This window comes from Crinia signifera, chromosome 11, assembly GCF_055691185.1.
Source record: "Crinia signifera chromosome 11, ASM5569118v1, whole genome shotgun sequence".
Lineage (NCBI taxonomy): Eukaryota > Metazoa > Chordata > Amphibia > Anura > Myobatrachidae > Crinia > Crinia signifera.
In genome coordinates, this window is record NC_139227.1 from 69,158,008 (window position 1) to 69,172,977 (window position 14,970).

At 50.8% G+C, this 14,970-nt stretch overlaps 1 protein-coding gene across 1 annotated transcript in view; it reads left to right on the forward strand.

Moving 5' to 3' along the window:
* LOC146046114 (ribosomal protein S6 kinase alpha-4-like) overlaps window positions 1-14,970 on the forward strand; it is an 82,998-nt gene that overhangs the window by 56,857 nt on the left and 11,171 nt on the right. The window contains exon 15 of the mRNA XM_083165306.1: window positions 3,889-4,048. Within this exon, the coding sequence (XP_083021432.1) occupies window positions 3,889-4,048 (160 nt within the window). The remainder of the gene's footprint in view (window positions 1-3,888; window positions 4,049-14,970) is intronic.

A 14,970-nucleotide genomic window follows, 5' to 3' on the forward strand; every position in this document is an offset into this window, starting at 1 on the left:
GACATGGTCGACATAATTAAGGCCAACATGAGGTTTTCACTTTTTTGGGTGTCTATGTTGACATGGACACGGTATAAGTGTGCCACGTCCCCTCGTATTGGCTTGCTGCACTCCCCATGCTTTGGGCACACTATTATATTCTCACTCTATGGCCCTTATTGTAGTTGAATCGGACAGATGCGTATTTCGGACAGGAACCGAGTGTTCTTAGCCCCGCCTATCGTACGGATCGCTCACACCGTCCGAATGCGGTAAAACGCAGACCGAACGGACTGCGAGTGGATGTTTCATGCGAATACCTCCTCCATCTGTGGGAACCTCCCCCATCCTCCGATGGTCGCCGACCATCGAATGAAGGACCGAGCAGTTAGACAGCACCGAGTGCTCCAGACCACTCGGACACTTTTTCGTATGAAAGCAGGGATATGGGCGGGCAGCTGACATCCGGCTATGTCATATGTCCGCCCCCAACACGAGTGTCATGGCCGCATTATCATACATACGCCCAGCGTTTTCATGGGAACGCCCATGAAACGCGGGGCGTACGCATATTGTAATGATCCCAAACAGCCCTTCATGCCCCTCTCCACCCCCTGCTCGGATGGTTCCGTATGATTGTTTTCTGCACGGGCCTCACGCCGTGTTCGTACGTGTGAGGCATTCGCACATGCACAGATACGCTCTGCACATGCGCAAATACCAAACATCGGCCGTCCATCCGCACTCGGAGCCGTCCCACTCACTCAGAATAAGGGCCTATGCCCACTTGGATAGCAAAGTATGAAAAACCACCTTTAAAAAAACTCGACCTTATGCTTCTGTCAATGTCGACCTTGGGTATGTTGACCATTCTTAGGTGCTGACCTAGTCACTGTAGACCGATAGTCGTTGACCTAGACATTGACGACCCAGGGAGCGCATACCGCTAAACACACATGTGGCAGACATTCTTGCTGGGGTCCGTTATTGTTATTGTCTGACGGTATCCCAAATAGTTTGAGAATCCTTGGTCTAATGCAGTGGCTCTCAACCTCGGTCCTCAAGTACACCGAACAGTGCACGTTTTCCGGGTCACCTGGCAGGTGCACTCATTATACACTGACACATTTTCATTTTTCAGCTTTGCGGGTCAATCAGAATCAAGCCCTCTGTGTGGAGGGTATCCGGACTGATCATAGGCTGACTCATGATAGACAGTCATATGGACGACAATCAAAAGGTCGACACACAATAGGTCGACATGAAAAAGGTAGACATGCATTTTTTTACAAAATTTTCAGCCGACAGGCGGTATTTCATGCCCTACGATCCATGCCCGAAGCATGACGAGCGCAGCGAGGGACGCGGTACACTTAGACAGTGTCCATGTCGACCTATGTCAACATAGACACCCTAAAAACGTTAAAAACTCATGTTGACCTTTTTCCATGCGACCTTTTACATGTCTACCTTTTGACCCTGTGACTGTCTACCATTAGTGGTTGACCATATGACTGTCTATGATGCTTACCATAACCGTGTGGAGACCTGGAAAATGTGCACTGTTGGGGGTACTTGAGGACTGAGGTTGAGAACCACTGACCTAGTGTTACAAAAAGCAAAGAATGGCTCTGTTCTTCTATGTGTCACTTTGGTGTGTGGTATATGATGCCCGGTGTCTGCTTGGTTATACACACAATGGATGGTTATTTGTGGATGAGTGATATGACCAGAACGTTGGAGCTTTCTACTCTGTATGCTTATCACTGGCCAGCCAAACTCCATGCAGAGAAACAGGGTGATCAGACACAATGGGGCAGATGTATTAAGCCTGGAGAAGAGATAAACTGGAGATAAGGAAAAAGGAGATAAAGCACCAGCCAATCAACTCCCAACTGTCATTTTCAAACAGTTCTTTGGCTTTATCTCCTTTTACCTTATCTCCAGTTTGTCTCTTCTCCAGGCTTAATACATCTGCCCCACTCTTCCTAGAATCACTTTGCAATAAATATTTGATAATCTGCCTCTGTACACATTGCAGGTAACCATTTAAGGCCCCCATACATTAGTCCGACTTGTCCTAGGGACAAGTCGGACTTGATATCCCCGGCAGCTCCCCGGGAGGGGAACACACGATTAGGCACTTGATGTGCCAAGTTATGCATATGATAAATCGCATGCGATTTATCATATGCAACTACCGGGGAGCTGCAGGGGGAGAGCCGGGTGGAGGACGCTGGGGAGCTGCAGGGAAGTGCCGGGCAGGGTGAGCTGACAAATAGTCAGCAGGCGGGGGACGCCAGTGAGCCGGGCATGGGGAGAGACTGGGAGTGGACACAGTCAGCGGGCGGGGGGACGCTGGTGAACCAGCGAGGGGAACAGGTCACGTCCGTGCTGGGCAGGAGGACCAGGCAGGCAGCCGCAGCTTCATGGAAGAAAGCCCCAATACAAACGAATGGGCAGCCAGTGATTGGCTGAGAGCTCTCTCAGCCAATTGCTGATTGGCTGAGAGAGCTCTCAGCCAATCACTGGCTGCCCATTCGTTTTGACTGGGGGTTTTCTTCCATGAAGCTGCGGCTGCCTGCCTCGTCCTCCTGCCCAGCACATGAGCTTTTCCCCTCGCCAGTTCACCGGCGTCCCCCCCCGCCCGCTGACTATGTGTCCACTCCGAGTCCCAGCCTCTCCCCATGCCCGGTTTACTGGCGTCCCCCGCCTGCTGACTATTTGTCAGCTCACCATGCAGTTCCCCGGCGTCCCCCACCCACTGACCCTGCCCGGACCGGACTGCACATAAGATTTAGGAAATCTTATGTGCAGCCGGTGCGACTGCCCGACTCCGATCCGATGCGCACGGGACTGGGAATCGGGTCGGACAGGGTGTCAAAACATGCGATTTGGGACAATTTCACTGCCCGATTCATCCGAATCGGATGAAATCGGGCCCAAATCGCATAATGTATGGGGGCCTTTAGTGGGCCCAGTCAGTATTCTTGTGCACTATTAATATGAAGGCAGCGTAGGCTGAATCATCGCAACCCTGCTCTGCTGTAGTACTTAAGCCTGCAAATGCTACTCTCATGTGGGAGCCATTGGTGCAGAGGGGATGTTCACTGCTCATGACATGACATTATTATTTATTATATATAGACTAGTTAAAAGACTGTGAAAACGATGGCTTCTGCAATGTTTTTACTTTACTTTCATTTTAAGCTGTGACAGTTTTTAGGACACAAACTCTCCACCCCACCCCCAGTCCCTATCTGCTCCTACCTCCAATCTCTGTTTTCGCAGTGCCCCCTCATAGAGGTGAGGTGTAGTTAGCCTTTTTTATACTGTATATAGATGGCGCTTATTCATTCACCAGCAACTATTGGCCAAAATATTATTTAACCTTTGTTCCTCATGTTTCTGATTTGTTCAGCATTCCAACCAATCACAAGGAAGGGATGTGGTGAATCTCACTTCATGCTTTTGATTGGCTACAAAAAAAAAAACGCTAAAAAGGGGATTTTTTTTTTACTCTATTCCCATCTGCATAGAAAAAAACCCAGATTGTTTAGAACTGTTATTCAGGATTATCCCTGACTGAATTAGTTGACAATTATGTACCTGCTTAGCAGCGCACCAGTCCTGGCCGGAAAGCCTATTAGCAGGAAGCCACACTGACCCACTAATCCTTACTGAGATCACAGAGGAATGGAAACATTTGCTAATATTACATGTTGCTTTTTTCAGATTGAAATTGTTATTGTTATTTTACTTCTAGTGACTAATAAAAAGCTCAGTTACTGTACATAGTATTACTAACATCATCATGCTATAGAAGCATTGGTAATCGCATTGACCACCCTTGGTGATATCCCTAAAGTGCCCTCTGACATGTCATTCTTCCCCCTGTATTTCCGGCAGTACACCATGCTGTGTGGCCAGGTTCCCTTCCAAGGTGAGCGGGGCGGGTCTCCCCAGAGCCGAGCTGCTGACATCATACACAAGATCAAAGAGGGAGACTTTGTTATGGAGGGAGAGAGCTGGGATCATGTGAGTGATGAAGCTAAGGATCTGGTGAAAGGTGAGCCACTATATAATATTATAATATATGAATGAGGCTCTTTTAAGTGTCACCCATTGTATTTACATAGTTAAACTTTTTTGTTAAATACTAACAATGAGTTATACCCACAAACAGACCAACAGAAAATATGACAAAGCAACAGTGCTTTGTTACCTCAGCTAATGGAAGTCTTATACAATGTATTATTATTACTATTTATTTGTTTATGTTCCATTAATATATTACGTAGCGCTGTACACGGTATATTTGTGGCCTACAGTGAGTGGGGGTCGAGCATGAGACAATAGAGTGGATGTATTATACTGGCATGTATATCGCTTCTTGCTTCACCTCTTTACCAAGACGAGTCAGAAAGAAGTAGATCCGAGATGTAAAAACTTCTCATTTGACAAAGTGGGGGAGTGATCCCTTCCAGTGCCAGGACGCGTCATTCTTGTGTGCTGTGTCTCCATTTACATTTAGTAGGTAATTTAGTACATTTAGTACATTTACTGAGGTGCCACCAGTCACATATCTGCTCAAGAGCAAGAAAACACACTAAAAAGTATGTATAGCAGCGCTTAATAATAAAAAAATGATTTTCAAGTGTCTGATAACAAGAATATTTTACTGAAACACAAAATAAAACACTATTACACGCACTGTACGCTTAGCAATATAATATAAAAAAATATATGGAAGGGGTGGGGCAAATTAAAACGTTCACGATCCCAGGATTATGGATGGAGCAGCATGTGGGGGACCATGTGGAAATAGTCACATGGGTAAGTAACTTTACCAGTGGAAGTGAATCACCATTTGGCGAGTGGATTTACAGTCTCGTTTAAAGCAGATCCTCACTAGTGATACGGGGCTTCCTAGCAGCCGCTGGAGTAGTGTGGATATTAAACTGGCAGGGCTGGAACAAAACATCCTCTCACACAGAGGGCCACGATGGAATTAAGCCGCCGGAGGAGTCCAGATTGCGGGTTCCACAATAAGTTTGAAAGAGACTGGAAAGTGCTGGGTTATTTCCACAGAGTCCACAGGGGTGAAGGTAGTTTGTAAGCATCCAATCCTGGGGTAAAGCAGGAACAATTGACGCGTTTCACTGCTAGCTGCAGCTTTATCAAAGGTGTCTGATAGGGGTGCAGGTTGGAGTATAAATACTCTTCCTAATCAGCAATCAATTAGAATGTGTGTAAAAGGAAACACTTGCATAAAAAAAAATTTTCATTTAGAATAATCAATATATGGAGGCAGACGTGTGTGTGTGTGTGTGTGTGTGTGTGTGTGTGTGTGTGTGTGTGTGTGTGTATGTATGTATGTATGTATGTGTGTATGTATGTGTGTATATATATATATATATATATATATATATATATATATATAATTACAGTCATTACGCCACAGGGACCCCGCCGAGATTGTCTATACGCCGCAGGCTCCCCCATGCCCGGACCTTGCTGCCCAGATACCACCTGCCTCCCAGGGACCCACAGACCTTATTTTATCAGCGGCAGATAATTACTGTGCAGGACGCAGGGCAGCAAAAGCCGGGCAGTGCGGAATTCGGCGGCTTTCAAAGGGGCAGGGCGCAGCGCCCTGTGAAAGAAGCCTAGCGGGAACACGAATTCCCCCATCACACACATCATTTCCTCCCATACAACCCACATAGTCCGCACCTGGGTCGAAGCTTAAATATACGCAACAGCCGCACGGTGGTAATCTTCAGATGGGAAACCTTGGGGAGCCTGGCAGCAAGAGCATACATTTAGCCATTACAAGGAGCTGGGAGCAGGGCCATCTTAACAGAAGTATGGGCCCCTGGGCAAAGCAGTGCAGTGGGGCCCCTACCTGATATATACAAACATACATCTATATACAGTATATATCTATAGGTGGGTGACAGCAGTGTGAGGATGAATGAGCAATGTGGGTGATAGCACTGTGATGGGCGGTGGGTGACGGCAGTTTGAATGTGATGGGCAGTGAGTGAGGGTGGCATGCAGTGGGTGATGGCAGTGTGAGGGTGATGGCAGTGTGAATGTGATGGGCAGTGTGTGAGGGTCATGGGCAGTGGGTGACAGCAGTGTGAGGGTGATGGGCAGTGGGTGACGGCAGTGAGTGAGGGTGACGGCAGTGGGTGACGGCAGTGTGAGAGTGATGGGCAGTCGGTGAGGGTTATGGGCAGTGGGTGAAAGCAGCGTGAGGGTGGTGGGTGAGGGTGACAGGCTGTGGGTGACAGCAGCGTGAGGATGGTGGGTGAGGGTGACAGGCAGTGGGGTACAGCAGCAGCATGAGGATGGTGGGTGATGGTGATGGGCAGTGAATGACAGCAGCGTGAGGGTGATGGGCAGTGGGGTACAGCAGCGTGAGGGTGGTGGGTGAGGGTGACAGGCAGTGGGTGACAGCAGCGTGAGGGTGATGGGTGAGGGTGAGAGAGTGGGGTACAGCAGTGTGAGAATGGTGGGTGAGGGTGACAGGCAGTGGGATACAGCAGCGTAAGGGTGACAGGCAGTGGGAAACAGCAGTGTGAGGGTGGTGGGCAGTGCGTGAGGGTGTTGGGCAGTGACAGGCAGTTGGAGACAAGTACTACTGAATTATCTTACCTTGGCCCAGTACTGTCTGCAGAGCGACGTGGGGCTCCACGAGATCCTGGATCCTGTCCAGAGCAATCAGGAGAGGAGAGGGGATAGTCCAGTAGCTGCACTGAAAGCAGCTGTCAGCTGCTCACTGAAGTTGCAGGTGGCTGCGGAGCTGGAGGTTCGGCGGTCGAGTCCTTCTAACAATGTTATGCCGCCATCGGAATTACAGACTCTGTACAGAATCAGGGCTGTACAGAATCATGCCGAATGGGAGCCCGCATTCGGCGGCATAACAGTGTCACTGTGACAGAATGACTCACTAGATGCCGCCGGCTGAGGGCTCCTACTCGGCCTGATTCTGTACAGAGTCTGTAATTACTATCGCGGCCCCACAGTTTTAAAATTGTACTGGTACCCTGCCCTCGCCACTAGTTGGGCCCCTATGATTATTGGGTCCCTGGGCAACTGCCCATCCAGCCCATTCATTAAGACGGCACTGGCTTGCAGTGTAATCTCCAGGGGACAGTAGCATACTCAGGGGTTGTTTCTGAGTATTCAGAAACTGCCTGATGGACCAATTTTGGTACTTGTGGACTTACACGGCTCCCATCGCATGCCATATGTAGTGGCATGCGATGGCATGCGATTTTTGCCGTTTTATGCATTTTCTCCTTCATCCACTAGGTGTCACTGGAGTTACACTGGGGAATAGAAGGCGACCACAGGGAGCATGGGCACTTTAAAATAATTAATCAGTGTGACCAACTCCTCCCCTTCTACATCCCCTCCCAGGCAGTCTTAGATCGTGCCCAAAAGGGAGCAGGTCACATTTGGCTCATCTCCTGGGCTTTTTGATAATTAGGGCATAAAGCAGCAAGTTTTGCCTTTGAGGACAGGCAGATAGTTGCTGCTACTATCTGCCTGCGACGTGAAAGCCTGCCGGAGGGAGCCGGCTGCTGCTTATAGGGTTTGCGCCCGGCTCCCTGGCTGACAGAGACCACCGTCTCTGGAGCTGTAACGGGCGCCGCTCACACGCAGCGTGCACCCGATCCTCCCCCAGCCCCACCGCCGACGGCATGGCCGCAGCACTGTGAGTATTACCCTGCCTTCCTATTAGAGGAAGGTCAGGGACACAAACGGCGGTGCAGCAGAGGGTTTTTTAAACCTGGCGCAATTATGGGTGACGGAGCTGCCGGGCGGGGGGCGGAGTTACCGCGCGGTACTTCCCAGCAGGCCCTGGCATACCCCAGCGTTCCTGAAAGTCACGGCGGCCATCTTGGACATTTGGCGCCGTTGAACACGCTGCTGGAGGCTCCACTGTTGCGCTGCAGATCTATCCTGACTGCAGTTGGGCGATTCGTGTCCCCTGGTGACCGTCCTGCTGAACGCTCTACCCGGTCTGTGAGTTACAGTGGGGATTAGAGCTAGGTGGAGACAGTTTGAACTGTGTCTCAATTAAGAGCTATAGCGCTCCTAGGTATATGCCATAGCGCTGTACAAAGCTCTGTGACGGCTCTTTTACTTTTACGGTCTCTCCCTTCCAGTATATATTGCTGCCTACCCTATACCTACTATCTGTGATCAGTGTGGTAGTGTGTGTTGATTGCTGGGTGTTTCTGTTGAACCATGGCAGGGGGTAGCTGCAAGAGGGTTACTTGCAAGAAGTGTGCTGTAAAGTTTACACCTTCTAAGGAGGGAGACTCTGTAGGTGATAAATGCACTGCTTTACCCCCAGCTCCAGAGTCCCCCGTGCATACCCCTGTTTGGGCATCACAATTAGCTGATGTAATGTCTCATTTAGCTTGCGAGCTCTCTGCAGCTCAAAAAGACAGAGAGACTTCTAGAACTCAACAGGCTTCCTTGACTTCTGCTGTGCAGAGTTTAACTAAAGCCTTGACCCCAGCAGAGGGCGCCATTGCCTCATCTAGGCAAAATCCCCCTCCCTTACTCAGGAAAAGGGTATTACAGCCCTCTGGGGATTCTGGGGAGTATGAGGATATGCCTGATATGGAGGAGGGCGAATTTGCCCTTCCAGATACTTATGATGATGATGATGATGTGGAACCTGAGGCTCAGGTGTTTACACAAGAGCCGGCCCCAGCCTCTCAAGGCCTGGAGGACCTTATACATATGGTGAAGATTGCCTGCAAGGTGTCAGATGACACAGACATACCTGCTCGTCCTTCTTTCTTTGGGAAAAGACAAAGGCAGTCACCCACCTTCCCTCCAGCGGAGGAGTTGGATGAACATATTTTGCAGGCTTGGAATCACCCTGACAAAAAATTCCAGGTGCCTCAGAGGTTTCTGGCTGCTTATCCTCTTCCACCAGAGGGTAGAAGGAGGATTGAGATACCACCAGTAGTGGACTCTTCAGTCTCACGACTGTCTAAAAAGACGGTTCTCCCGGTGCCGGGTGCAACCACTCTTAAGGATACTTCTGACCGTAAGTTGGAAGTAACCCTTAAGAACATTTTTTCTGCAGCTGGGATTATTCAGCGTCCGGCCCAGGTCGGGTGCTGGGTAAATAAGGCCATGGGGGTATGGGCCTCTCAGATCCTAACAGAGGTTCGTGAGGGCTCTGACCCTGCCTCCATTGTTCAGCTTGCTGAACAGATCCAAGAGGCATCCAATTATTTAATAGAAGCCTCTTCTGACGTCTGCATGGTTGCAGCCAAGGTTTCGGCCTTATCCATATCAGCTCGCAGAGCTCTCTGGTTACGCCAATGGCAGGCTGACGCAGAGTCCAAGCGTGCGGTGGAGGCCCTGGTGTTCAATGGGGAGGTTCTTTTCGGGCCAGAGCTCGACAAGTGGATCTCCCAAGCAACGGGAGGTAAGTCCCATTTTCTTCCCTCAGCGGCTCCTCCGACTACACGCAGGACCCCTCAAAGGCCCTCCTTTCGGTCCTTACGGCCTACGGCCAGATTCAGAGGTCGTTCCAGAGGCGGAGCTCCATCTAGAGGTTCCAGAGGTCGGGGCAGGGGCGCCTCGGCAGCTGTCCAGGAGCCCAAGTCCTCCAAGCCAGCCGCATGACTGTCCACGGTCTCATCTGGGGGATCCCAGAGTCGGGGCCCGACTGCTGTCCTTCTGTCACATCTGGCTGCAGTCTTGTCAGGACTCATGGGTAAGGGGTCTGGTAACCCACGGTTACAAGATCCATTTCCGGTTGGTCCCTCCAAACAGGTTTTTCAAGACCGGTCTCCCTGTCTCAAGAGACAAGGCGCAACTTCTGTTGTCAGCAATCAACAAGCTGCGGACAACGGGAGTTGTGATACCAGTTCCCGAGGATCAGCGTACTCAGGGATACTACTCCAGTCTGTTCCTTGTACCCAAGCCGGATGGCTCGGTAAGGCCGATTCTAAATCTAAAGGATTTGAATCCGTTTCTACAAGCGGTCAAATTCAAGATGGAGTCCCTGCAGTCTGTGATACAGGGACTGGAACAGGGAGAGTTCCTGGTATCTTTGGATAACAGGGACGCTTACCTGCACATCCCTATCTGGCCTCCTCACCAGGCCTTCCTCCGGTTCTCTATACAGGACCAACACTGGCAGTTCCAGGCCCTGCCGTTCGGTCTCTCATCGGCCCCCAGGGTCTTCACCAAGGTGATGGCGGTGATGATGGAGGTCCTCAGGGCTCAGGGGGTTACCATCATCCCCTACTTGGACGATCTTCTTCTGAAGAATCATTCGAGGGAGGCTCTGTTGTCCAACATACGGCTCACCCAGGAGACTCTCATCAGTCATGGGTGGATTCTGAACTTTGCAAAGTCTCAGCTACAGCCGGCTCAACGTCTTCTCTTTTTGGGGATGATTCTGGACACCCAGCAGATGAAGGTTTTTCTGCCTCCCAACAAAATTCAGTCCCTGCAGGTCCTGGTCAGGTCGGTCTTGCGACGGCCACAAGTATCGGTGCACCTTTGCACCAGACTCTTGGGGAAGATGGTGTCCTCCTTCGAGGAGGTACAGTACGGCCGCTTCCACTCGCGCCAATTCCAGTTGTCTCTCCTTCACCAGTGGTCAGTGTCTCACCTGCATCTTCAGCAGCGGGTGACCCTGTCTCCTCGAGCCCGTCTGTCCCTGCTGTGGTGGCTCAACTCCGAAAACCTGCAAAGGGGCAGGAGGTTCGGCATATGGGAGTGGACTCTCCTCACCACAGATGCCAGCCTTCGAGGCTGGGGAGCGGTAACGCTGGTACACCAGTTCCAGGGTTTATGGACGAGGCAGGAGAGCTTACTCTCCATCAATGTGCTGGAACTCAGAGCAGTCTACTATGCTCTTCTGCAGACGGGACACCTGCTGCGGGGCAGAGCAATCAGAGTCCAGTCCGACAACGCCACAGCCGTCGCCTACATAAACAAGCAAGGCGGCACTCGGAGCAAGGCGGCGATGAAGGAAGTAAGCAGGATCATCCTCTGGGCTCAGGACCATGCTCAGGCCTTGTCAGCAGTGTTCATCCCCGGAGTAGACAATTGGGAGGCCGACTTTCTAAGTCGGCAGCATGCCCACCAGGGGGAGTGGTGCCTCAACCCTCGGGTTTTTCAGACCCTAATACATCGTTGGGGGTGTCCTCAGGCGGATCTGATGGCGTCCCGCCACAACTTCCAGCTCCCAATATACTTTGCGCGGACTCGAGATCCTCAGGCCGCAGGGGTGGACGCTCTGGTCGCTCCTTGGCCGTTTCAGTTCGTTTACCTCTTCCCTCCCTTTCCGCTGATACCTCGGGTATTACAGCGCATTCGCAGAGAGGGGGTAACAGCGCTTCTGATAGCGCCGGATTGGCCCCGGCGCTCGTGGTACACCAACCTGACGGATCTTCTAATCGACGAGCCGTGGCCGCTACCTCATCAAGAGGACCTCCTCAGTCAGGGTCCTTTCATCTACCCAGATTTAGGACGTCTACATTTGACGGCGTGGCTGCTGAGAGGTCCATCTTGAGACATGCAGGTATCCCTAGGGCGGTGATACCTACAATGATGAGGGCCAGGAAGGAAGTCTCCTCCAGACACTATCATCGGATTTGGAGATCCTATGTGGCGTGGTGCGAAAGACGCAGAGTGTCCTCTACTCTGTTCAAGAAGGCTCGACTTCTCCTGTTTTTACAGGAGGGTTTGAACGCTGGACTTAGGCTGAATACACTGAAGGTGCAGGTTTCAGCCCTTTCAGTTTTTTTCCAGAAACGTATAGCCCTCATTCCGGAATTCCACACTTTTTTCCAGGGGGTGCTGAGGCTTCAGCCCCCTATTCGTCCACCTACGGCTCCCTGGGACCTAGAGTTGGTCCTCAGATATTTAAGATCATCGATATTTGAGCCGTTGGAAGAGGTGGATCTTCGATATCTCACTTGGAAGGTGGTTCTTCTCTTGGCTCTGGCCTCGGCCAGACGTGTTTCGGAATTGGGTGCGCTTTCTTGTCGCTCACCGTTCCTTCAGTTTCATCCGGACAGAGCGGAGCTCCGTACCAGTCTTTCCTTCCTTCCGAAGGTGGTCTCAGCGTTCCACGTGAACCAACCCATCGTGGTTCCAGCATTCACAGAGGCTTCACCAGAGGATAGGTCTTTGGATGTGGTGAGGGCCCTGCGTATCTATATCTCTCGCACGGCTTCTTTTCGCAAGACGGATGTCTTGTTTGTTACCTACGACCCAGTGCGTCGTGGATGGCCAGCTTCGAAGCAAACGCTGGCCAGATGGATCCGTCTGACAATTCGTCAGGCATACCTTGCTGAGGCTCAGACGCCTCCTGCTAGCATAGGCGCGCACTCCACCAGATCGGTGGGTCCTTCATGGGCGGCTGCCCGTGGGGTCTCCCTGCAACAGCTCTGTCGTGCTGCGACATGGTCAGGCCGGCACACCTTTGTGCGATTTTATAGGTTTAATATAGGTTTGATACCTTTGCGGCACCAGCTTCTCAGTTTGGCCGCTCTGTTTTAAGGGGATCTCAGCGCTCACCCACCCGGGTTGCAAGCTCTGGGACATCCCCAGTGTAACTCCAGTGACACCTAGTGGATGAAGGAGAAACAGGGATTTTGTACTTACCGTAAATCCTTTTCTCCGAGTCCACAGGTGTCACTGGACGCCCGCCTCAGCGCTGTTCTCCACCTGTTATGTTCAGTGTTAGGTTCCTATTGGGAGTTTTCCCTTGTCGGGGTTATATAAACATGGTTATTACACACCTGTCTCGTCTGGTTTGACTCTGTGTGTGCGGTTGTTTTTTCATATATATATATATATATATTCTTTTTCTACTATAAGTATTGAATGATGTTATGTTGTGATGAACCTCCTCTCGGATGTGTGTTATATCTTTCTGCTCCCTTTCGGGCACGATCTTTACGACTGCCTGGGAGGGGAAGTAGAAGGGGAGGAGTTGGTCACACTGATTAATTATTTTAAAGTGCCCATGCTCCCTGTGGTCGCCTTCTATTCCCCAGTGTAACTCCAGTGACACCTGTGGACTCGGAGAAAAGGATTTACGGTAAGTACAAAATCCCTGTTTTTTAAATCGCATGCGATCGCATCGCATGCGATTTTTAACAGAAATGCATCCAAATGCATTGAAATTAGTATCAAACATGTTCAATGGCCCCCAAATGTCATTTTTCAGGCTGTACCACCCCCACTATCAACGCGAACCCGAAGCGTGGCGAGCGCGGCGGTACGCGTCCTACGACCTTTTCATACCCCCACTATCCACGTCGGCGTGGAGTTGAGAATAGAAAGTGTGGCGAGCGCAGCGAGCGGACGCGGACACCTGTGAAGCCCGCGAGGGGACGCGGATACCTGTGAAAGTATCCGTGTCCCCTCGCAGGGCTCGCCACGCTTCGGGCTCGGTTGCTCGCTGCGCTCGCCACACTTTCTATTCTCAACTCCACGCCGACACTGATAGTGGGGGAATGAAAAGGTCATAGGACGCGTACCGCCGCCCCTCGCGGGCTCGTTGCGCTCGCCACGCTTCGGGTTCGCATTGATAGTGGGGGTGGTACAGCCTGAAAAATGACATTTGGGGGCCATTGAACATGTTTGAAACTAATTTCAATGCATTTGGATGCATTTCTGTTAAAAATCGCATGCGATGCGATTTTTTAATATGCGATGGACATCGTGGGAGCCGTGATTGTCCACAAGTACCCCAATTTTTTTCTGGTACTGCTTTCCTCCATCAGTATGACACTGACCATAGCTCCGCCCCTCACGACAATAGGCTCCACCCCCTCACGGCATATTCCCGCGAATTGCGAGCATATACATAAAGGGTCTGAATTATTTCCCCCACCCCAAATTTAAGTTTAGATGAAAAAAAAGAAAGCAGTGGAAGCCATTTTCCTGTAGTCCATATAAATATATGGGCAGCTCCATTTTGGTGGGGATATTCGTGTCTTCAGCCAGTCAAGGAATCTCCTCTTATTTCTAATCGTGGGACAAGCAGACCAAATCCTACCTTTGACTCTGAGGGAGGGAGGGTGCCCGGCAGGGCTCCTGACATGATTGATGGTGATGGAGCAAAGGAGTGATGTTCGGCTCATGACGGTTGCTGTTACGGGGGAGGGGGAGAGACTTCTGTCTTTCTCACACTGATGCTGCCTGGGAGGGGGGGGGGGGGTGGATTGCATGCTGCAATTCAAAAAGCGCTGTTTATATTAGTTAGTGCACTTAGCCAGGGCTGAGGCGGTGACTGTCAGCAGCGTGGTAGGGCTGAGGGGGTTGCTGGCTGCCGCGCTCGAGTCAGCAGCGTACACAGTATACACTGAGTGCAGCAGGGGGCGGAGAATAGAAGCGAAGTGGAGACTGCAGGACTGAGGGGTTTGCTGCCGCGCTCAGCAGCTTAGAGTGTGACTGGCAGCGGGTGGAGACTAGAAGCGCAGCAACTGCCGGGGAGGGACAGTAATGTCAGCGGCAGCTATTAACTGTGCAGGGCGGAATTCGGCGGCTTTTAAAGGGGCAGGGCACAGCGCCCTGTGAAATAAGCCTAGCGGGAACACTACTTTTACTTCCAGTCACATAATGATCACTAGTATCAAATACTCTATTTGTGTTAGAGTGATTTGAAAAGGACTTAGCAGGACAAGAAGTAGAGGTATATGAATAGAATCCTTGCGCTGATATAGGCACTAATTCTTGGTATTAAATAAACCGAAGGGGATTATAAATCCACAGATCTAAGTCGCTGGAACGCATATGCGTTCCACTCCTCCGTTCTATAATTACTTGAGTACCAGTATCAATGGAGCGCACAGTGCGTTCCAACTTGCGCAGCCGCTGCCTTACATACATATCGCAGACGGCTTTATACTCATATGTGCTCAAACAGGGGCTACGCAGTCTGTTCAAGTCCAACCCATTTGTACCCCAGTCAAGATG